At 51.3% G+C, this 24,049-nt stretch overlaps 5 protein-coding genes across 5 annotated transcripts; 3 read left to right on the forward strand and 2 right to left on the reverse strand.

Moving 5' to 3' along the window:
* Positions 1–7,353: 7,353 nt before the first annotated feature.
* Positions 7,354–11,403, forward strand: BGZ61DRAFT_593919 (uncharacterized protein; the record flags this gene model as incomplete). The annotated part of the gene is made up of 2 exons (XM_046256812.1): positions 7,354–8,437; positions 10,174–11,403. The coding sequence occupies exons 1-2, from the start codon at positions 7,667–7,669 to the stop codon at positions 11,401–11,403; spliced, it is 2,001 nt and encodes a 666-aa protein (XP_046095920.1). The 5' UTR covers positions 7,354–7,666.
* Positions 11,404–12,049: 646 nt separating this feature from the next.
* Positions 12,050–13,081, reverse strand: BGZ61DRAFT_565060 (uncharacterized protein). The gene has a single exon (XM_046255900.1). The coding sequence runs from the start codon at positions 13,060–13,062 to the stop codon at positions 12,208–12,210; it is 855 nt and encodes a 284-aa protein (XP_046095921.1). The 5' UTR covers positions 13,063–13,081; the 3' UTR covers positions 12,050–12,207.
* Positions 13,082–17,346: 4,265 nt separating this feature from the next.
* BGZ61DRAFT_540058 (uncharacterized protein) lies at positions 17,347–18,089 on the forward strand (the record flags this gene model as incomplete). Its single annotated transcript, XM_046254861.1, has 2 exons — positions 17,347–17,456; positions 17,516–18,089. 2 exons carry the CDS (start codon positions 17,347–17,349, stop codon positions 18,087–18,089), a joined length of 684 nt encoding a protein of 227 aa, XP_046095922.1.
* A 1,936-nt stretch (positions 18,090–20,025) lies between these two features.
* BGZ61DRAFT_154882 (uncharacterized protein) lies at positions 20,026–22,188 on the reverse strand. Its single transcript, XM_046237401.1, has 4 exons — positions 21,614–22,188; positions 21,142–21,559; positions 20,579–21,075; positions 20,026–20,522 (listed from the first exon to the last, which is right to left on the reverse strand). Exons 1-4 carry the CDS (start codon positions 22,091–22,093, stop codon positions 20,178–20,180), a joined length of 1,740 nt encoding a protein of 579 aa, XP_046095923.1. The 5' UTR covers positions 22,094–22,188; the 3' UTR covers positions 20,026–20,177.
* A 511-nt stretch (positions 22,189–22,699) lies between these two features.
* On the forward strand, positions 22,700–23,304 carry BGZ61DRAFT_523442 (uncharacterized protein; the record flags this gene model as incomplete). The annotated part of the gene is made up of 3 exons (XM_046252586.1): positions 22,700–22,774; positions 22,846–22,880; positions 22,929–23,304. 3 exons carry the CDS (start codon positions 22,700–22,702, stop codon positions 23,302–23,304), a joined length of 486 nt encoding a protein of 161 aa, XP_046095924.1.
* Positions 23,305–24,049: the final 745 nt, after the last annotated feature.

Consider the following 24,049-nt stretch of genomic DNA (forward strand, 5'->3'; position numbering starts at 1 on the left):
TCTAATTCCTTCGTAGATTTTCCCGTCAAGACCCGGAAGCCACGATCATCGCCATTGAGATCGCGACGAAGCAAGTCTGCTTGTGCCTTGAGCTCCTTTCCACTCTTTGGTGTATACCATAGATGATCCTTATCGACTTTCCTTTTCTTAGGCGTATTGGGGGCTGCTGGCGGCGATGGTGGTCTCTTCGGTTAAACGACCTGATCCAGTAGCTTCTGCTTGTTAATTGGCCACACACCGGCACCTCTGAAGCTGGCACGTATGTTGCGGTCTGTAAAAGACTTCCTAGTCGCATTATCATAGGCCGTTATGAACCGCTGCTTCTGAATTGGGGCGGTGGTGTTGAAAGACGCGAAGCCCCTAGTCCGGAAGTACGACTTCGTCGGTCCAAATAAACCCACATCTAGGGGCTGAGAGACATAGGATGAATGCGCCGGAAGGTATACGAGTTGTACTCTGTTCAGCCAAGCTGTATTCATAATTTCAATCGTTATGTGCGAGCTGTGGCCGTGAAAGATGAGGATTCGCCAGTCCCGCCCGTCGTCGGGTTCAGTCTTCGGCAGGAACACTAGGGTAAACCACTTCTGGAACACATCCCGGTTAGACCAGCCGGAGGGAGTGCAGTCAAAGTACCAGTCAGGCAATTTGCCGTCTGGAAACCACTGACCCTGGAGCTTAGAGCCATTGAGAATGAGGGCCGGGGGTAGTCTGAAGCCGCCGGCACTGATACACTCAATAATTGAAGTCCAGTTACGAGAATCACTAGATGACACGGTCGAATACTTCGTCAGGGAACTTCCGGCCACTCGGCCGAACCTAGTCTCTCCTTCCTGAAAGCCGTGCTCATCTACATTATAGATACGACCCCTGGGATATCCTTCTCCTTTATGAACCGCTCCAGCCGGTCAATGTGGTCACTGAGCCTCTCTTTCGTAGTTGATCGAGTACGAGATGCTTCCACTGACTGTGTCATCTTCATCTTAACATCTAGATGACGTCCTAGGAAGCGATATGCCCAGTTGTGGCCGATAGGATCCTCATCTTCGCTAGTGCTGAGAATAAGCTGTGCAAAGCCCCGTATCTGACTGAGTGTAGGGGCCCGGGCAGCTGCTTCTTCTTGTAGGATCCAATGCACCATATCATCCTCTTGCTCAGGGGACAACCTCTGATGCGATTCCATCGCTTTGTGGATATTGGTTGCCCCGCTGATGCGGTCTTGTAAGGTTGTACGGGGCAAGCCGTGGTCGGCTGCGCATATGACGACTGGGTCCCATTCTGCCTGCGCAATGGCAGATTCAAATAGATATTCACGATCTTTATCGATTCGAGAAGACATATTCAAAATTTGACGTTGATTGAGAATAGATTGAAGTTATTGTGGCCGGATTGTTATTATCCTCTAGATGAAGAGGGGTAGAATATTAAATGCGGATCACGATGACGGAATTGGGGTTGTGGCGGACTTGTGGGTCCCTACGTTATAAGGGATTTCCCGGTGATCTGCCGGATCTGGTGATCCGCCGGATCACCGCCACTTCGCACACTCAACATCAATCGACAATTACTCAACAACCATGGCGCCGATTGATGAGGCCCTTGATTTCCTGAAATCGTCGGAATCAGTTAATTATGCTGAGACTGCACGGCGTTTCAATTGCGACGAGACGACCTTGCGACGCCGACATCAAGGCAAACAGCGGTCAAGACGAGATGCCGACAGTTTGTATAAGTCACGTCTGTCAAAACAACAAGAACGGGATCTTATCGCTTATATTCATAAGCTTTCATCGCGTGGCATTCCCCCTACCTTACCTATGATAAAGAACTTCGCCCAGGATATCGCCAAAATCGAGGTCGGAAAGGACTGGCCGTACAGCTTCGTTCGACGCAATCGTGATGAGTTAGGTTGTACATGGTTCGACGGGTTGGACATCGCGCGAAAGAGAGCCGATAATGCCTCTAGGTATAGGGCTTATTTTGAGCTTGTAAGCCAATGCACGAAGCTTCCCTTTCACAACTGACAGTGGAAGATCCGCACAAAAATCGAGAAATACAACATCCTACCCTGCAACACGTATAACGCGGATGAGAAAGGATTTCTCTTGGGTGTGATCAATCGAACGAAGAGAGTATTTTCCATTAACGTCAAAAAGCAAGGCAAATTGCTCGGTGCGTCGCAAGATGGTAATCGATCTTGGATTACGTTCCTGGCGTGCATCAGCCAGGACATGACATCGCTGCCCCCATTCCTCATCTATCAAGGCAAACCAGGACAAGTCCAGGACTCTTGGCTCAATGAATTTGACCCAGAACATCAATCAGCCTTCTTTACCACCTCAGAAACGGGGTGGACAAATCACGAGCTTGGAAAAGAGTGGCTCGTCGGTGTTTTCGATCGCTTTACTAAGGCAAAAGCTCGAAACGGTCGTGATTATCGCCTTCTCATTACCGACGGCCACTCTAGCCATGTTAATATGGACTTTCTGGAGTGGTGTGACCAGCACCGGATTATCGTTGCGGTGTTTCCCCCCCATTCCACGCATCGGCTGCAACCCTTGGACGTGTCGCTATTCAGCCCCCTTTCGACCGCATACTCAAATCAGCTTATCCAGTGGACAGCAAAAACACAAGGCCTTATTGGCCTATCGAAACGTGAGTTCTGGACTTTATTTTGGAACGCATTTGAGACTTCCTTCTCTTCCGAGAACATTGCGAGTGGGTGGAAACGGACTGGTCTCCTGCCTTTTGACCCAGAAGTGGTCCTATCGCAGATCACTGAGAAAAAAGATGATGATTCGAATACGGGTAGCGACTCGGCAGAATCACTAGCCCTTCAGCAACCTACGGCCCGAGATTTACGCCGACTTATTGACAAAGTAGTCGACAAATCCTCTATCGATGCTGACCGCAACAGCCGAAAGCTGAAGAACACCCTCGAAAGCCTGCAATCTGAGGTTGAACTGCTTCGATATGAGAATCAAGGACTCCGCGAGACAATTAGCCAAGAAAAGAAGCGCAGACAGCGCGGTAAAGCTCTGAAAGATCTGCTCTTTGATCGTACAGATCCAAATTCAGCTCAGGTGTTTAGCCCAGCAAAAGTCGCTCAAGCCCGCCTAAAGAAAGCGGCGATGGACGCCCAAAAGAAAGAGGAGGTTCTGCAGAAGGAATCGCAAAAGGCTCAGCGACAGCAGAAGGCGGCGGAGCAAAAAGCTCTCGCTCTGGAGAAGAGGAGGCAACGAGAGGCGGAAATAGAGAGAAAACGGCAGGTAAGGGAGGCCAGGCAGCAAGAGAAGGAGACCAATCGACAGATTCGACAAGAACTTAAGCGTCGCAATCTGGAAATGGCACATGAAATGCAACATGAACGACGGGTGGCTTCTGAAGGCCGCGAGAAGAGTCCGGACGTTCGAGACGAGATAATCGTCGCTCTTCCACTCATACCAGAGCCGCCGGTAGCATCACAGGCCCTAGATCTACCAAAAGACAACCGAAAAGGGAAGGCAGCGACCACTCCAATCCGTACCGCTCGTCCGAAAAGACCCTGTCTAGCTGTTGAGAGTGATCGGGAGATGGTAGTCGCATTTCGGGGTACCGGGCGGCCGCAGCGGAATAGCAAGCGACCACGATGGCTTGATGACTGCGAAATAGACTGAGACATATCTTATAGTTGCATTTTCATTATGTGTTTAATTTTGGAAGATTTGGGACTGCGGCTGTGGAGCTATTATAGATTGATGTCTGGAATGCAAGTAGGTGTAAGTCCGGCGAATCACCAGATCCGGCAGATCACCGGGAAATCCCTTATAGTAGAAATTCCAGATTTAGTCCGAGATAGTACGCCGGCTGTCCTGCATCTACCGAAACCGATCCTCCGGTTCACGAAGACGCCAAGAAGCCGAATATGAATCGGCCTCCGGGCACCGGGTACGGAAAGCGGCTGGGGCCCAATAGGCCGACGGTTACCCGTCGCTCTTCCTAAATAGGTTAAGAGCCTTCGCAATCCGAACCGAGTTCGACATCGGTGTGCCCGAAAGGAGAACCGGCGAACGACGGCTGTTCAAGAACGCACCGTGGACAGCGATCAGAGAAAGAGTGGAGGAAAGGCTCCGATGGCTGCCATGGGACGGCGGTGTGCAGACCCAAACGGACGGGCTCATGGGAGTAGTCCACGAAGCTATCGACAAGCTCGTGCCGTTAGCAAAGCCATCTCCGTACGCGAAGAGGTGGTGGACGACAGATCTAACCCGACTTCGACGGGCGTACACGTACTGGAGAAACCAGGTGAGATCACAACGCCGAAGAGGTCAAAGGTCGCCGGATCTGGAAAATAGAGCCAAGGAAGCAGGCAAAGAATACCATGACGCGATCAGGAGGCAGAAAAAGACTCACTGAGATGACTTTCTCGCGGACGGAGCCAATATTTGGCAGTCGGCAAGATATCTCAAACCGGGAGGCGATACCACGAGCGACAAGATCCCACCGCTCAAGAGGCCGGATGGAACAAAGACAAGGGACAAAGCAGAACAGGCGGAGGAGCTGCTCAGCGCATTCTTCCCACCACTACCAGCTGTCATTGAAGAGGAAGGTACCCGTTCCCGCCGGTCAGAGGTGGACATGCCGAACATAACCTTAGACGAGGTGGGGCAGAAGGTCATGGCAGCAAAGCCGTGGAAGGCACCCGGGGAAGACGGCTTACCGGCGATGGTATAGAAACAACTCTGGCCAGTGGTCCAAGACCGGGTACTGCATCTATTCCAAACGTCGTTGATAGAGGGAGAACTGCCGGACTCGTGGAGGAGCGCTAAGATCATTCCGCTTAAGAAACCAACACAAGGGCGACTACGCGATCGCCAAGGCATGGAGACCAATCTCACTGCTGTCGAGGCTGGGCAAGATCCTCGAGGCGGTCATGGCGGACAGGGTCTCGTACGCCGCCGAGACGTTCGGACTCCTACCCACAAACCACTTTGGAGCAAGGAAACGGCGGTCGACAGAGCAGGCACTGCTGCTTCTGCAGGAACATATCTACAAGGCGTGGAGAAACCGCAAGGTGGTTAGTCTCATCAGCTTCGAAGTCAAAGGCGCATATAACGGCGTATTCAAGGATCGACTTCTACAGAGACTAGAGGCCAGAGGCATACCACAGTGGCTGAGCAAATGGATCGATGCGTTCTGCTCAAATCGCACAGCGAGCATTGTGGTGAACGGCCATACATCAGAGCGACAGCCGCTACCCCAAGCGGGCCTTCCGCAGGGATCGCCGCTGTCGCCGGTGCTGTTCCTGTTTTTCAACGCGGATCTGGTACAGAGTAGAATCAACTCCACAGGCGGTTCGATGGCATTCGTCGATGACTACTCGGCCTGGGTGACGGGGCCAACTGCGGAGACAAATAGGGCAGGCATTCAGGCCGTCATAGACAGAGCACTGGACTGGGAAAGACGGAGCGGTGCAAAGTTCGAAGGCGACAAAACGACTATCGTACACTTCACGCGTAATGCCGAGCGCACCAACGACACACCATTCGTGATTAAGGGAAAGGAGATTAAACCGACACAAAGCGCCAAGATCCTGGGAGTGGTGATGGATGCGAAGCTACGGTATAAGGAACACATAGCCAGAGCAGCAGCCAAAGGGCTGTCGGCGGCCATGTGCCTGAGAAGGCTCAAAATGCTATCGCCTCAGACAGCAAGGCAGCTTTTCACAGCAACGGTGGCACCAGCCATGGACTATGCCTCCACTGTATGGGCGCATGCGTGCGGGATAAGAGAACTGAGCTGGCTGAACAGAGCGCAGAAGGTAGGTGCCCAAGCGATCACAGGCGCCTTCCGAACCACAGCGACTGCGGTGGCGGAAGCAGAGGCAAGAATCCCCACGATAGGGGAGCGCCATTCTCGAGCCTGCACTAGGCTCTACATCAACCTGCACACTTTTCCAAAGACGCATCCGCTCGCGGGTCTCAAGGCGTCAAGCAGCCGGAGATATATGTCACCGATGAAGAAGCTCGCGCTGGCGCACGAAGGAAATACAATTGAGCGAATGGAGACAATCCAGGCATATACACTACCACCATGGCACAGCCGCCTGCCCATCGGGTACGACCTCGGCCGAGATATGGCGATGGAAACCGCCAGCAGGATGGAGGGCATCCTGATGGCAACCAGTGCTTCTGAGAAGGCAGGTAGGGTAGGCATGGGCGGCATCGTTCGTGATACCCTGGGCAACAGACCGGGCCAAGTGGTGGCCAGGTACTCGATCACGATCGGCTCGAGAGACGATCAGAACGTGTATACGGCAGAGCTGGAAGCTATAGCGATGGCGCTAAGATGCATGCCGGATGGACTTCAACATCGAGAGTTGACCGTTATAACGAGCAGCCGATCAGCATTGGAAGTGATTGCACAACCTCGACAGCAGTCGGGACAATGCACCGTCAAAGAGATCCACAAGCACGCCGAACGACTCCAGAAAAGCGGCAACATCATCAAGATGCTGTGGGTACCATCCAAAGACAGAGACTTCCCCATGGGCTGCGAAGCAAAGGCGGAAGCTCGAAGAGCCGCACGGGGAAAACACAGACTGAAGGAAGCAGCATACCAAGCTCGTTCTACGCGGATGAGACTGGCGATCGCACAGCAGCAACAGCAGAAGACTCTGCCCGATAGGGTCGGAAACTATTCGAAGCGAATTGATAAAGCGTTACCAGGCACACACACACGCTCCCTTTACGATGGACTGAAAAGACGCGAATCAGACATGCTCTCACAGATGCGCACGGGAATGGCTAGGATCAACAGCTACCTACACAGGATTGGAGCAGCGGAATCGGACATGTGCGACTGTGGACAAGCAGCAGAAACGATAGAACACTTTCTGTTCCGGTGTACGCAGTGGGATGCACAGCGGGAAGGCATGCGACGGGCCGGACACGCAAAGATGGGAAACCTCTCGTTCTTTCTGGGGGGAAAGGCGACATCGGACGACCAAAAATGGGCACCTAACCTACAGGCGGTGCGGGCGGCGATTAAGTTCGCCATGGACACAAGGAGACTAGATGAGAACCCGACAGGGTGACGCACTAACTAACCACATTTAGCGGCCAAACCTGGCGATACTAACACGAAACAGCCTCAAGCTGGCAGGCCATGCTTCAGCTGCTGTAGATAGGATGCTGAACACTTGGAGAAATCGGCCTTCAAGCAGGCCTGTCACACAGAGTCAAGCGAGGCAAGACCGATAAGTGGATGAGGAAGAATGTGGGGCTTCTTGGAGATGCGAACGATAGCCTGCTGACAGGGGGTCTGTGCCCCGAGCACACAGGCCCTGTGCGCCTAGACGGCGCCTTCATTAGAACCCCTCAAAAACCTTTCCTGCTATGTACCTTTCCAAAAGTTATCAACCAAACCATACCAACTCCCCCAATATGTCCGTCCACGATCCCTCTTTGCAAGCGTCTTCTCGGCCGCGAGTAACTTTCTTTCACCTTTCTCGAGAGCTTCGCGACTATTGCTACGACCTTGCCCTCACCACTCCAACCGGACCAACCCCCGTCATCGCGTGGTCCGGTATACGGCCTGAAAATTCAGAGTCGCTAAGGCAAAATCGGACTTCAAGAAGGATCTGGAAACTGCCAGCCAATTCAAAACTGCGACTTCTGATGTGCAGAATATGACCCCAAATCTACTTCGATGTAACAGTATCATTGCACACGAAGCTGCATCAATATTCTATGGCAAGAACAAATTCGTCTTTGCAGGCGACTGGACGTGGGAAACGGTAGCCACCTGGTTCGGAAACATCGGCCCAAGGAATCGTACATTGGTAACCTCGATCGAGTTGTGGCAGCATCAACCTTCCCACGCGTGGCAGACGGCCAGTGGGGAACGCGTCAAGGTCGTTGAGTTTGACTGGGAGCCTTTGGAGCCACCTTTCCCACGAAACCGTCACCTGTATCGCTCGCCAAACTCGACGTCTGAGGGTCTCGTTGAGAGTATAAATCCTGCCATCGAAACGTTTTTCGAGCTCCTCGGCGACGAAAGGCTCTCGAAGCTAGTGCTTACTATCTCGTTAAGTCGAAAACTTATCCCTGGACTTGAAATGGACCCTGATGGAGAGGAATCTCACAATGACTGGTTCAGCATGGACCTTCCAAATATTGTAGAGAAACTACGCACTATCTACACGGCCGCTGGAGTGGAGGTGATATGGAAAGGCGAACTTTTGAGAGAACTGTTTCTCAAGAAGCGAGAGAATATCGAAGCGCGCTGGGAAATTTTGGATCTGGAGGAATTCGACTACACTCATACGCCGCGGAACATTAAGTTCAAAGGACGGACATGGCATTTCATGCGGTTCACACTGAGGAATAAAGAACTTCCAGAGCCGTTGTTGGCTGAAGAGCCTTCCCCTTATTCGGATTGGGGGTATTATACAGGACATGTATAATCTTGACTGCCAGGCTCTTGTTCGCTTTTCTTTGGGATGACCCTTGTTGTTTATGGTTCTCTTGTTGCTGTTTCTTTTATTAATGCACGCCCCTGGTGGCCTAGTATACACATTCAGTCATTACATCCCTGAGCCAGGGATGGACATCTTACAAATCTATCGAATCGAATGCTAAGCCTACTTGTGAACGGCCTCTAGTAGCTGGATTCCAGCTATCTAGTCCAGGATGCTATTTACATCAAAGATAAAGAAGAAGGAAAGAAGTTCCTAAGTGCCCCTGAGTTGTGGAACGATTTCTCATCCCTGGCGCGCACGAGCCTAGTACGTCTTGCGGCACAGCCGCAAGGATATGGGCCCTGGCCCGTGACATGTGTCGCAAAAAGTAGGGTAGCTAACTTAAGGGTATCCTAGGTAGTCTTACTATAATCGAATAAGCTAAAAGAAATAATTTGTTCTATAGGACGATGGATGAAGGGAATGATGAATGGATTGATGTCTGGGAGCCTATATGGCAACTTGATCTCCTGAAGTGAGGCATTGATCTATAGGCTGACCTCCCAGGAGGAAATCCGCCTCAACGAAACAATACTTTAGCGTCTTGTAAAGAACCTCAAATTCACTCGAGAGCCGTGATAAGGTTGAAAGGAAGTGGAGCGTTTGACTTGCAACTTCCCTCCAAGTAGCAGGCCGTATCCGGCCCTTTCCGCAAGCAGAAGCCAATAGTATGAGATAATGATGCTCTCTGAAGCTTGTTAGTTCACTCTATGCTCACGGAGAAAGAAGACATACTCAGAAATGCTCAGTAGCCTGTCCGACACTGTCAAATTCCGAGTTGATGCTAGCCACCTCTGAATAGCATTGATTCCATCTTCCGTACTCTTCGGTGCAGGAGTGGAAGGTAATTTGGTAAGATAGAAGGTTTCTGCCATTTTATAGAGGCTGTCAATATATGGAGAGCTTCTGCCGCTAAGATCTGTATCTGAGTATGGCATTGACAGTTTGAATGTACACTGTACTTGCTCTCGTTCATTACTTCAGCGAAGCGATGAGACAAGTCCCAACCTGGAGTCGAAATCAACAAGTTCTTTTGGAACTCCTTGACGATCCACCTCGCAATTCACGGGTGATCATTGTCGATTTCGATCGGGATATCTCTAGACGTTCCGAACCGAGTCTCAAGGAGCCCTACATCGAACATCGCCGTGGCGGAAAGGTCATTGTTAGTGATGTTGCAAAGGACCTAGAAGAGCTACGAGACAAGGACCTTGTCAGGTGTAATGAAAAAACAGTTCTCTGAGCGGCTGACGACCCACCCCCATCCTGGAAGACGGATTCTCAGGATTCTCTGCCCTGGGTCACACTGTTTCGGGAAACCGAAATCCACATGGACCTGTCCCAACTGCCGGGAACTGGTAGCCTACGGATATGACGACGAGTATCTGTACTGCTGCTGCTGCCGGTACCTTGCATCTCACGCAGCGTTCAAATGTAGACACAAAGGCCATGGCAACAAGTTCGTCAAATATGAGGACGACGCGCATTTGAGGCACCAGCTTGAGAATTTTGATCAAGATGAAGAGTACAACATTCTGCTGCTTGGAAGGTCTGGCGTTGGAAAGTCGATGTTAATCAACAGCTTTTCCATGTACAACCAGTTTGCAACGCTGAACGAGGCAATGGCTGACCCCGAGCCCATCAAACATCCAATTCCATTCCCCTTCTCGTGGTAGGACCAAGACAAGGTGGACCGCAACCTCGCCTATGGCAACGAATCTTCCGCAGAGAAGTTCTCGACTACTGGCCAGTCCGCCACGAGAAAAACTATATTTTACCACTTTACGATCAAGGGCAAGATATTCCGGTTCATTGACACGCCTGGCATTCTCGACACCGGTGGCCTCAATCAGGACCGCCTGAACCTGAAAGACGTCTTCCATGCTCTAAAAGACACTAACAAACTGAGCGCCGTTTTGTTTCTCTTGCACCCAAACGAGACCCGGATGGATGACAACTTCAAATTCTGCATCACGGAGCTACTCATCCACTTACATCGAGACGTCGCAAACAATATTATTTTCGGCTTCACAAACGCCAACGGCACGAGTTTTACCCTTGGCGCCACCGCTGTTACTTTGGATCAGATGCTACGGGAGCTGCGGAACTCAATAGCTCGTCGGCCGGAAATCCAGTTCTTCTTTGACGCGGGAGGCTACAAGTTCCTGACCCACTACAAGAAGACAGGTGAAATGTGGCTCTATAAGAAGCAATACGATTTTATGTGGGAAATGTCGGTCAAGCAATCTGACAACCTCATGCTAGCCGTCATCGGTTTCCACCTCACGACCTTCAAAAGACATCTAAGGTTGAATCAAGCCCGGGCCTTTTTAGATGGCATGGCAAAGCCCCTAACACATTTCCTTGCTGTCATGGAGAAGTCAAAGGGTGATCTCGACAGGGCGAAGCAAGACCTGGATGAGCTTGCCAAACTCAAAGTCAAAATAACCGTTCCAGTTCGACACAACTTATCGCGCAAGCAGACAGTTTGCTCTAACAAAGCCTGTAGCACTGTATACCTAGAAATGAACTCAATCGGAGGCGTCTACAGCGACGGTAGCCTCGGCCACTACGAGATTCGCATCGAGATGGCGCGGCGAGAGGGCAAACGCGTTGCAGCCGCTCAACTGGTGGAGCAGCGCAGGATGTACGAGGCGATGCTGAAATCGCTGCGAGAGGCGGTCGAGAAAGGTACTGTTGAGTGTCCCAGTGAAGAGGCCGTGGAGACAGCTATCAAGAAACTCGAAGACATGCCTATCTTTGGCAAGTCCCTAAGAGAGTGCATCGAGGAAGATCGAATCGTGCTGGACGGGGAGAGGCATGTGCACGTGTCGACTCCGCCGTCAAAGACGAGGGGCCGGGCTTTCTTTGACACAGTTACATTGGGTTTATTCTCTGATGCATAATTCTAATCCAGATATGAGGGGATAACCTTGACACTGGAAAAGGGGCAGGAACAGTGCATGGACGTCATCAAGGTTTTCGTCACGGCCCAGCCGTCGTACTTTACAGTCTTGGAATTGCCAGAGTTGGGTGCAAGCGGCTGATGGGCAGAGCCATAGCTGAAGAAAACGCCAAAGGAAAAGAGAAACGGCCACGCGTCGGAGGACTGGGCTGTGCTAACATTTCGGGTTTTGCTCGGTTCAGGGGCATGTATTAGCAGGAAGAATAAGTAGGTAGTATGAGGTTGTTGAATGACCCTTCCAAATTACGAGTTGCACGTAGGCACAGCGAATCGTTATTACAAAGAAATGTCGGGATTCCAGGTCTCGGAGGCTAGAAAGCAGCTCACAAGCCAAAATGGACAAAAGGGATTCTGCTTGCGTCCTCGCCCAACTCATCATCACTCGACTCATCCTCGTTCGACTGGTCATTGCCCGACTCAACCTCACTGGGGTCACCAAATATCACCTCACACCCTGGCTTGACGCTTATCACATGTCGATACATCATACGGGCCGCCCTCCCGAGGGTTTGGGTTGGTTAACCGCCTCTAGAACGCCGGCCACTCCCCATAGCACGGACCTGAGGGTAGGTAGATAGGGAAGGAAAAAGAAATTAACATTATATAGGACAAGCCTGTTGCCCCCCTGTTATTACACAATGCTTTGAACCCCCCCGGGAAAGATCTCCACAGTGGTGTCTTGTCATCTTTATCTTCTAGCCCCGTTTTGATCCCGCCATTATTCTTGCTCGCGTCGCTCACGCTGCTATGGCTGCAGATACGAGGCCTCTCGCTGCGACTTCTCGTTTAACGCTTGTACATATCGCTGGGACTCATGGACGAGGTAGCTCTGGATGAGGGCGAAGTTGCACCCCGAGTGCTGTAGAAGTTGCATCTTGAGCTCGTACACCTCGAGGGTCAGGTTGGCCACGCAGGTGGACAGGTCGCGGTGGATGTGCTCTATGTCCTGCTCACTAGACTTGAGTCTCAGCAGGTCTTCGCTCTTCTTAGCCCGGAACTTGTTGGATGCGATTCGGTTCCGTTCCTGAATCACTTTGATGCGGTCATCATGCTGTTGGACTGAATGAGCGCTGGCATTGCTCTCGCCGCGAACAGTTGAATGTTTTACCTTCTTCTCTTTCTGTGGATTGATGTCTTCATCAACCAACAAACTTCGTCTAGCTGCTTTGCGAGGCGGAAGGTCATCGGAGTCGCGCTTCCGCTTTCGACTCGGTTGCTTTGGTGTCGAGGGTGGATCCCAGTAGCCCTGGACGGGAGGTAATTCCTCGGAAACCATGTGCTCAGAATCTGCAGATAGGGCCGTGTACTTCTTAACAGGACTGGGGCCACTCCACGGGTCGATGTAGTCAGTCACATGGCTGGTGTCATTCCAATGGTCTGTCGAGCTGGTATCACAGCGATATACGAAGCCATCGAGTAGAGGACCAGTCTGCGTGTAGACACCGTTTGCCGTGTTGCTCCTGTCTTCGAACGAACCAAGCGGGACTAGCTGGTCTATCGACCACCATTGCTCCCATAGAAGTGGTTGGGAGATGTAGGATGTCCCGAAGATCGAGTCATCTCCAATGGGATTCGGCTCGCACAGGGCTCTGTCGCCCATGGGATGGAGAGGGATCAAACGGTATGTTTCTGTGCAAGAGATTAAACTGATGACCGAAGCAGCGGGAGGAAGAGCTAAAGAGAGACTTTACCTATCTGTAAGCGCCTTGAATAGACCGCTGGGCTGTCGTTTTGTGCTAGTGATGGTGGTTTTGGGTTTGGTGAAGAATCGTGTAGTGGGGGCCCGGGATGGAAGAAGATACTGTGCCGACTCTCATAAGCCATTGCAGACGAAATGGCCCGCACTATATAACAGAAATAGAAAGCAAAACGTGGAGCAACCGATGAGCGAGTTCTTTCAATTGCCCAGACGGACCAGTACACGACGTGCGAGGGTGAAGTCGACGTTAAGGTTGTGAAAGCACGTGGATAAGAAGAGCCATGTCTCAGTCTCACATGCACCGTTGAAGCACCAGACTAACAGCAAGTTCCCGGGGAAAAGGTGGCTTGGCTCTGGATCCCAGGTCCCTCAATCTGGCATCCTGTCCCGGGGCCATGGCCCGTCACAGCCTGACTTGTCATTTGCCGGGAGGGACGGTGCCAGAGGGATGACGGTGCCGGAACGGCATCTGGATCATCGAGACTTGCAAGAGACCGGTCAGACCTGCTATCCGTGCGCTCGCCCGGGCGGGATGAAACGGCATACACCGGTTTCTCACCAGTCCAGGGAGGGGATAGTGAGGCTGCGGGGAACGACGATTCTGGCAAGGCTTCGAACCATGAGTTTTGGAGACCTTGCGAGATTTTTTGGAGGAGAACCCGGCCATTGGACAGCCAAGGTCGGAGCATTGTCCGTGGCCTCCGATTGAAGAGCTGGAATGGAGTAGATGGAGGACGGTTCTGGATGACCTGGGATGGCTGAGGGGGGGTTTGATATGCAAACACTTCATTGGGATGAGACGGCGACATAGGACAAGAGGAAACAACAACGATGGTCAGGGTATACCTTTTTTGTTTGTTTACAAAAGTCACAAGTTTCCACAATGTTTATCTGAGGGACCAGAATCGGATCCTGGTGAGTTGATTCCCGCCAGCTCGTCGACGAGATTTCTAAAGGGCAACGAGTCAGAGACTGTGGATGACGACTTGGCCACCAAAGTCTTCGGATGGTAGATGATATCAATCTTTTAAGCCACAGCCTGCTGTCTGAGTCGACAGTGGCCATCTTTCCGAATCCAGATTGTTCCCAAAATTGTGTTGGGTTGTAAATTGAGCGGCGTGACCGCGATTGCGATTGTGGAAACCAAATTCGAGCTGTAGTACATGTCACCACTAGAAGCTGCAATCACTGCCCGTTCTGTACAGCACCGTATAGTCCCTTCCTCCGAACCCACCCCGAAAGCCGGTAATCAGCTGCGTCGCACTGGCACGCCCTACTGTACCAATTACCCCTCGTAATTTGCCAAATTACACACTTTCCGTCCGTGCGTCAATCCTTGCCCCTCGTAATTTGGCCAAACTACAACCTTTTGGTCCGTGCACGTGTGAGGGTTTTCCTCCCACTCGACGGTCAATGCTCAAGACACGCGTTGCAACGTCGTCCCATACCTTTAAACTGACGATCAATTTGGTGGCTAAACTGAGAGGTCAATTCTTTTATATGGATTTAATTGTATTTTTCTGCTCTTACAGTCCCAGATAGTCTGGCATTCGTATTTTGCCTTGACCTGCTAGGCTGTATTGCTCTGCCATTGTGTTACAATCTCCCCCTGAAACTGAAGTTAATTTAACACCCTAACAAACCCCAGTTGTAAAAAGAAAGGTGTAAGTTAACTAAAAGGGTCAAGTTTCGCAGGGAAAGAGGCAATCGCAACTCAAGCCTCTCTTTCTCACCTGCCATTCCCTTACTGCACAAAGGTGATCACCTGCCTCCGAGCCAACCAATGGTAAAATCCCGACAGTTCTTGAGAGCCAAACATTGACAAAAATTATTGCGAACAACCTCCAGTCACTTACCAGAGCCTTATGACTTATTCCATTCACTCATTAACGTGTTTTCTTTCATCGCTGTCGCTGTATTCGTCTTGCAAGTTGTTGGCCGCGTCGTCGACTTCTTGTCTTTCAGCCAATCAGAATTTAGCGGACAAAACTAAACTACATTCGATTTTCGCAGACGAATCTAAACTACTTTAGGAATAGTGCAAGTGCAACAGAGCCTAGACCTCATTCGGCATTCATATTGCTTTTGAAGCTCATCAAGATATCGCTCTCTGGTAGGACGCTCCTTTTTATTAGGGGATCGCGACAGGTTTCATGTCAAGAGAGGCAGACCTCGATGTCTTTGTATAACCTTGACGACCTCGCCAAACTTGTATTTGAGGAAACCCCCCTGGTAGCCTTCGTCGGGGTCGGGGTTGGCCCTAGGGTCGACCTCGATGATGTCGTCAGCGACGGCGCTGGCAGTTGTTGGGCCGGTGTTGTCCTCGGCAGCAGTTGTCTCGGCAAAAAATGTCATGGCCGAAAGTATAACAGTGCCAGTTAAGATTCTACAGGAAGGATTAATTGAAAGACTGTTGTGGGGCGGGGTTCTCACTAATAACGGCAATGGGCACCAGATAAGAATTTGCGTTACCTTACACCTGTGCGAGATGGGATACGAGGGTGGATGTGGGCGATGCCACCGCAGAGATGGCACACGCTGCGCTGGGCGGAAAGACTCTGTTGCCAAGGGTAGAGGGTGTGCACCGGGGGCGGTGGTTGCTGAGCCCGTGCTGTTTCATCGACAGGGTTTTCCCAAGGAGAGTCGGCAAGGAGATGAAGAGGAGGGTGTGGCGGTGGTTACTCCAGGGGAGCGCTGACCGGGAAGGCAGTTGACCACGCTAAGGTTTCGGATTGAAGATGTTCGCCGCCATGCCACGGAGCCTCTCCTGCCCAAAGAGACGGAGGGTGCAGCGGGAGATGCGCACTTAGTACGGTCGTTGCCAGGACATCGCCCCTTACAACGTGGAATTACATACGGTCTCGACGGCGCCTTCCCGCATCAGCCTCAGCCAGCCCTCCTACGTGCGTACGAATGGGCATCCACCCGATGGCACGAGTTCATTCGCCAGCCTAGCAAGAATATGCCAGTTGAGTGTAACCTAACGACCTCTTTCAGATCACATTATAATACTAGGGGGGTCTCGTCATTTCACTTCAGCTCAGCCACCCGTTCGTCCCTCACGGAGGGGTCGTTGACTAGCCAAAATTCGGCGACTAGCCAAGTTTAGGTACATCAATTCACACCAAATTCTTAGTGTAAGCGAGGTACCTTCATTATAGCGATTACATAGGGTAAGTTACATCGGTATGTTCCAAACAAAAAGTCAGTTTAGTGGTGGAAAGGGATAATAGCCAACACCCAAATCATCTGCTATTCCTTAAGAAGGTGCATAGAAAAGCGTCGCATAGGCGTCCTGCTTGGTCGGCCTGAAGCCGCACCAGACTACGCGTATATGGTCGGATTGATCTGAGGCTTATGTCTCCTAATAGGAAAGCGTCTAATCGGATGCTCTATCAGGTCAGTTGCAGGAAATAATAGTGGCAAGGCATCGATGAGGCCTGCGGAAGCCTATCAATTAGCGAAGTGGAAGACTGAGGTCGGACAAGGATCGTGACTGCAGTCAAAAATAGTCTCGTAAAAATCTCTCAAAAATCAAGGACAAAAAGTCTTCATTAACTCAAACAATAAGGTCATTGAGACAGCTGTCTCTCTGACCGAAATGAAAATTCAATATCAAGATGCGATGATGATCCTTCCTTCCATGCGCAGCTTCCTCCCCTACTTATCCCTATTACATCCCTGCTAGCGACTAGCTAGCCCAAAAGTCCTTAACTGCCTGTCTCATCGGTCTGATATAAGTAATTTGTTGGTGGGAGCGTCCTTTAGTGCAGACCACACCCGTCCGTAGGGTAGGAGCTGGAGAAGGCAGAAAAACAAGGGAAAGCAACAATTCGGCTGTCACCTGGGAGTTGAGATGCAGGAGGCAATGGATCCACTGCTTCCTGACGTCTCCAGAAAGGAAGAAAGGGAAAATATCGATAAGAGCTGCTGCGACAGCTATAGCGTAACGAGTGCAATGCGACAAAAGGCGTAGTCAAGTGTAAACGAAGGAAAAAGCGTGTCGTTTCAATTGCTCGGGCAGACTAGACGCCTTAAGTAGGGCCATAATAAGCTAGCTGCTGGCTCCTACTGCATTAAAACTCCAGGTCGACCGTTGGCCCCATCACAGTAAACCATCTCGACATATATCCGTCAAGCATGGAACATGCAAGTCTAACTGCGTGAAGGATTCCCGTCTCAATCATGATGCTTGAGATCTTTACCGTCTTTCTGCCTTGCTGGGAGGTCATCAGGCACCAGACCTTGCGACAGGAAACTCTCGACTCAATCGCCCAATGGCAGCTCAACACGAAGTCTGTCGAAAATGGTGCTAGGCCTATCGCTACTGCATCTACCACTATGGCTGGCTCAGCCCTGACTGCCTGGCAAAGGACGGCTCCGTCAAGAGCAGTGGCTCTGGCGAGAGTATCCTTACCATGGAAGCTCTTGAGTACGTTCTTGAGCGAAACCCCGAGCCTCTCCAGCAGTTCTCTGCGCTTCGAGATTTCTCTAGTGAGAACATCGCCTTCTTGAGAGCTGTCGCAGAGTGGAAGTCTTCGCTGCCTCCAGCTTTTCGCGACCGCGAGAAGATCAAGAATGCCGCTGTCCAGGAGCTTGTCCGCGAGCGATTCAATAGCGCTCTCCGCATTTATACCAACTTTGTCAGCTCCCGCGATGCCGAGTTACAGATCAACCTGTCTTCACAAGACCTGAAGAAGCTGAAGGATGTCTTCGAAAACTCTGCCCGCATCCTGTACGGCGAGAAGCGCCAGATTGACCCGGCCACACCATTTGACTCTTTTGCGATGACCGCCACCAACATTAAATCCTCCTCCGCGTCGTCCCACGGATCCGAGACTGGCATTATGACCGAGTTGATTAACGATACGGAGCACGTTGGCGATAAGGCCCTCTACTGGGGTGATATCCCCGACGGCCAGCGCTGACATTAATTCAAGTATCAAGTCAAGTATACCAAGTAAGTCAAGTAAGTCAAGTAAGTTGACCACCCAATGCATTTCAAGTAAGTAAGTTCATGATGCCCCAAACTTGATTTTACTTGAAATACTAGATTTTATATGTTTCCCCGGGCAACGGCCCTGGGAATGAGGCCATTCGCAGCTCATCAGCCCAAGCTATAGGGTATGAATTGGTCTTGTCTTCCCAAGCTGATCGTACCAATGATAACCCAGGGACACGACAGGGGTCGCGCAGATTTATGTTTTGTTTGCCCGTGTGGTCGAGACGCGTCGCACCTGACTCAGGGCCCAAGTCGTCCCTTCGTAAGTGGCAGTCCATGGTCCACCATCTATGATCCGCGATCCGCCAATTACCCGCCATGGCAGGCCAATAGCAGTCTCTAGAAACGCTCCTAGGGATTAGCAGCCGGCGCAAGTCGCTGAAACAGCAGCTTGACTCCCCGTCCATCAAGGTTGAATTCGGGAGAACGACTCTTGCTGACCTCCCAACGGTCCATATCGGCTGCAAGAGTTATGTACCAGAGGAGTATATCGCAAAAAATTCCTGCTCTGTCTGTCGATCCTGAGCGGACTTTTAGCGTCACAAAGTTGACAGTAAGCTTGCAAAGGCATAGCTTAATCCCCGAGTCATAGAGGAAATACAGTGCCTACGGAATTGGTTAGGCCATCAAGCGACAAGCGATCACTGTGGGCGGGGTCGTCAGCTTTGGCGGGGAACTGGTGGCTTGGGATGGAGGGGAGGCGTGATAGTACCAATAGCTTTATCCCGACCTCAGATATCAAGTATATCAATTCAATTCAAGTTAATCAAGTTCACCGACGATTTTATTTCAAGTAATCAAGTTACAGCCCCGAACTTGACTTACTTGAATTGAAGTCAGCGCTGCCGACGGCTTTGATGCCACGATTTTTGATGACGCTGAAGGAAGCGATAAGTACCTTGTCTTGACTCACACTTGGCCAAAGTTTGTTAAGGACTGACGATGCTTTATTGACTCTTAACGATACCCTTGAGGCTGGAAATGGAACTCCTGCGACTCGTTGAAGCGTGGTAATGAGTGGGAGTTACGGTGATTTGGGCGACTTGGGAGGGTTTTTGATGCTTCTACCCTTTTTTTTTTTTTTTTTTTTTTTTACCTTAATGAATCTTGACTAATCCGTCAGTCTTTCTTCTTCCGCCATGCGGAAGTCTCGATTGATGTCCTAGTCTTTCAAACCGTGACGTGATGCTATACTTACAGCTGTCAAAACCTCATAAGAATGGTTCACTCAGTGATGTAATTGGGTTGGAGGCAATTTGCATTGGACTTGGAGTGGACGGAAAATGGCTGGACTGGATTTAGGTTTCTCGAAGATTTGGACTGGATTGGATTGATTGGCAACCAGCTCCTGGAGCTCCAATGAGCAGTTGTTCGGGGGCAGCACACCATTCGTCCTCAGACTGCGGGCAGATAATCAAGGGCGGTATTTAAGTGTGAGTTCTTGTAAATTTGTTTGGCTATCTAATCCACAAGCTGGAATGACATCGACTCTACGCGTATCGAGGAGGTCATAATGGCATCTGTGGACGATTACGCGTCCCCCAGCACCGCGATGACACCGCAGAGGTCGCGTCGGACCGCCGCCCATGTCTGGGCACGACGACGTTCGTTCTGAGGAACATTCCCCGACAGTGCGCAAGGAACCCCGGGCCACTCCCTACAAACTACAGGGTTGATTTGCAGTGAAGTGAGTAGGAAGATGCCATGCATGTGAGGGTTATTGAGAGTCAATTGGCCTTAACCACTGCCCAAGTCAAGAGGACGAAGGTCCCAGTTATATACACAACAACGGTGCCCAAGTGGGTCGGGACGCCTCCTCGGCTGGGGCGGAATATCGTTTGACAGAGCACACCCCATATGAAATCCATTGGCTGTTTCCGGAGAGTTGTGAACGAGTTAGTCCCCGTCGATCTCACCGGCATCCATATCAAACGTTGCATAATTGAAGTGGGATCCTCCGGTCTCCTCTACGCTGTTTTGCAGAAAAGAATCGAAGTCGAAACCGTGGAGAACATCACCAGATGCAGGGAGGTTGGCGAAGTCCATGGAGCCGAAGTCCTACGGCCATATCAGTTACTCGATTAGGAACCAACGAGAGAACAAGAGTTACAGTTATGTCAGGGTTGTCCATGCTGAATGTCACGTTCTGAGTCAAGTCAGCATGCGGCCGAGCCACGATGGGAGCAGGTGCAGGCGGTGCTGCTGGCTGTCCGATGGGCACAACCTGTGCAGGACCAGTATCCTGCCCCTGCTTCTTTAAGCTGACTGGGTTAACAGGAGGCACTGGGCCCGGAGCAGTTTCCACAGCAAGGGTCGCTCCAGAGCTGAGATTCGACTTCGACGTCTTCTGAGTCACCATCTGCGTGGGCGTTGTCAATACGTAAGCACCCTAATGTAATATGGCAAGCCAGTTACCTTGCTCTTGATGTTCTTGGTCCTCGTCTTGGGAGCGGTCCCCTTCTTGGGAGCGGCCTCCTTCTTGGGAGCGGCCTTGTTACGCTGTGAAGGAGTTGGCGGGGCAGTCTTCGTCGTCTGTGGTGGTGACGGAGTGGTGCTTCTTGACTTGGCGCTGTCGTTCGCCTTGGTCGGTGCGGATGACGGGGCCACAGACCGTTGTTGCGGTGTGCCCTGGACCTGGACTTGGCCCTGAGCAGCCTGAGGAATCTGGTTTCCGTTCGGATCGCCTTGCCACTGCATCAAACCACCTTTTTGAACAGTCTGCTCTTGCTGCTGGCATTGTGCCTGTGTCGCCGCCACTTGTTGCCGGTTCGTTTGACCATTGAACTTTTGACTAGGGTGTGAACTAGGAGGTCGCGTCCAGCCATTCGTCTGCACCGCAGCCATGTTACCGTTTATGCCGCCCATGCCTGCTTTGAAGAAATGCGGCTCCAAGTTGGGGTTTATTTGATTGGCTATGACGTTGATGGAGTTAGGGTAACTGCGAGATCGGGAATTTTCGGGAAGGTGGGATCCCATACCAGTGATGTTCATCTGTTGAGTGCCACGTTTCATCTGGTCCGCGGCATTAGGCGACGCTCCTGGCTTTGCCCCTTGCAGAGCGGGCCGTTGGAAAGGCTGTGGACCTCCTGGAGACCCTTGACCGCCCCGACCGCCAGGCACTCCGTCATTCCGAGGCAGACCACTCGTGTCTTGTCGCGCTATGAGCCCCTTCTTGTTTTGTTGCTCCATCGACATCAGCTGCATCTGGTAATCTTGCAAAGCTCGATTCCTTCCACCACCAGCTTGACCACCCGGGGTCCCGGGCGTCATATCACCTGCACCCATCTCGCCGGAGTTGTAGAAAGCGTTGAGGTTGGTCCCGTCAGGAGCATGCGGTAGCAGTGAGCAACCTTGGGCCTGCAAGCAGCTAGCATTCGACATTAGCTTGTTTTGTTGCTGTGCACCACGTTAGCTACGTCAGGCCAGAAAAAGTGGTCCAAAAGACAATACCTGCATATGACTGGCATATTGATTCACTTCACTACTTCCACACTCGTCCTTTTGAGCATTGAATATGTCCCAGAAGAGGCAGAACCATTCATAGAGAAAACAGCCGTCTGGAGACAGGTTGGGAACATTAGGAGCAGGAAGAAGCTCTGAGCGTTTGGAGTCCAAACCAGTGTCGATGGATTCATCGGAGAGGGCATTGCTCAGCCAGTCGCCTTGGTCGTCGCGACGACTGCCGGGGCTATGCTTCTGGACCTTGACGTCGGAGTCGGCGTTGAGAATGGCGTACGCGCAGTCAAGCATGCCATAGCGGAGGAAATACTCGTAAATGTAAGTGTTCAGTTGTGTCCGCTTGTTGTCATTCTCCCGAAGTTGTCTCGGAGCGCCATGTGGCGCAACTGCGCAACTATTCATCATGACCATTGGGGCATCACGAACAGGACCGCCCATGGCATTCATATTGGCCATATTGACGTTGTTCATGGTTCACGAGATGTTGTAGACGATATCTTCCGGGTCGGGGGAGCAGGAGTTCGCGAGTGTGTGGGTTAGACGGTGGTAAAGCTGGTCAGTTTCGAAGACAGTCCAGAGCTCAACCAGGAGTTGTCGCAATAAAAGTAGGTAGAATACGTAAGAATGCGCCGTGGCTCGATGAAGAGGAGCGGGTATATCCATGAATCGAAATCGAGAGATGTTTTCCTGTCGAACGGTAGTCAGCCCCCGCAGAAAGTCAGCATTTGTGACGTCACGGCGTCTTTTTGTGCCATGCCATAAAAAAAAAATTAAGGAAAAACTTGCTTAGCCCAAATCTCGAGGGCTGGTCTGCATGGCCCCACTCCACGTCAAAGATCCCAGCCCACGGGGAAGCAGACCCGAAATACACCGGACGGCATAGCGGCCCATTTGCCGTGCTAGTCCCCCTAAACTCTAGGACTTAGGAGGATGCCGCGTCTCTCGACAACGATTGGCGCCGGCCCCTCACCTCAAGGTTTTGACCATCTGGTGGTGTACTCCAAAGCGCCCGCTCTTCAATTGGCACCGTAATGTTTTCGCTCGATCTCCTGACATCACACACATTGTGTTTGAGTCATGGAGAGGCTGACGCTCGGCATTTGTCGGCTTCAGTCGGCGGCGAATGGAGGATCAATGAAGCTCGCTACGCGGGTAACCCCAAGTCTGTCCGAGCTGGTTTTGCATTTCTTCTTGTAATCTGTTTTGACTGATGGTCACTGCAGCGGGCATCAGAGCGCACTCCGACCATTGATCCAATGTAAGTGACGTTTTTTTATTTTTATATTTTTTGTGCAAATATCAACAGACATGTGAGCGAATTCGACCTCACCAACTTCATCCTACTAGGAAGAGCACGTCAGACACTCAAAGTCCCGTGCATTGCATCAGGAGACTTTGCAGATGGCCAAGGACTGGCGGCAGCTTTATGCCTGGGAGCTTCTGGTATTAACATGGGCACGAGATTTTTGTGCACCATTGAGGCTCCAGTTCACCCAAATGTGAAGCGGAAAATCGTCGACGCTCATGAGGCCGATACAGTCCTTGTTATGCGTGGATGGAAGAATACTATGCGCCTTTTTCGAAACGCGACATCCGAGGCGGCCTTGAAGGTTGAGCGGGAGAGTACAACGGGCAATTTCGAAGAGATTGCACCTTGTGTGAGCGGAAAGAGGGGTAAATAAGTATTTATAACTGGTGATGTCGAATCTGGGGTAGGGACAAACCTGAAATGATCTTGAGTGCTATTTCCTAGAAAATTCACCGACTTTACTAGGTTTGGACTGCCGGGCAAGTTGTTGGCTTGATCCACGATATACCAACTTGTGAAGAATTGATTACCCGGATTGACCGTGAGGCTGAGAACAAACTTCAGGATAGGCTAAGCATGATCGATTCTCAGTCCAGACTTTAGTCGGTAGCGAGATCACTCACCATGGCTTCGGCGGCTGTGACATGAGAGCTTAAGCCCCGAAGGAAGAACGGGGGAGTTGCAGTCGAAGTTATCTGCTCTGGCCATGGGTTGATGGCCAGTCCACCCGGTGTTGCCACAATGCAAGCTCGCGAACAAGGGTGATTCGCTCCTCAGCGGACGGAACAGGTGCCTGAGGAAGCGCCTGCCTAACGTAGGGCATAAGTGTACCTTGAGAACTTCTGCGAAGGCGAGAGTGGAAACGAGAAGGCACAAGATCTTGGCTGTGCGACCATGTCAGGATGGTGGCGCCATAAGAGGCGCAGGAATGCCGAAGGAAATCGTCTGACTGGGATTCACTGGCACGCGTGAATGCTGCCTGGAGAAGGACGCTTGATTGAAGTTGGCGAAGTGGAACGCAAGAGGCAGCACGGAGACACTGGGATAAGCCAAGGCAATGGCATCAAATCATTGGCCCTTATACGACTGATCCTCTGATGGCTCCATCCTGCCGCCAT

Source organism: Ilyonectria robusta (assembly GCF_021365365.1).
Source record: "Ilyonectria robusta strain PMI_751 chromosome Unknown BGZ61scaffold_39, whole genome shotgun sequence".
In the NCBI taxonomy this organism is placed as follows: domain Eukaryota; kingdom Fungi; phylum Ascomycota; class Sordariomycetes; order Hypocreales; family Nectriaceae; genus Ilyonectria; species Ilyonectria robusta.

Coding starts and splice junctions, on each gene's coding strand:
- BGZ61DRAFT_154882 (XM_046237401.1), bottom strand. CDS start 22,093: ATGAACAACGTCAATATGGCCAATATGAATGCCATGGGCGGTCCTGTT. Junction 21,076..21,141: donor TCAACAGATGAACATCACTG/GTATGGGATCCC, acceptor TCAACGTCATAG/CCAATCAAATAAACCCCAAC. Junction 20,523..20,578: donor CCAAGAACATCAAGAGCAAG/GTAACTGGCTTG, acceptor ACGCCCACGCAG/ATGGTGACTCAGAAGACGTC.
- BGZ61DRAFT_565060 (XM_046255900.1), bottom strand. CDS start 13,062: ATGGGCGACAGAGCCCTGTGCGAGCCGAATCCCATTGGAGATGACTCG.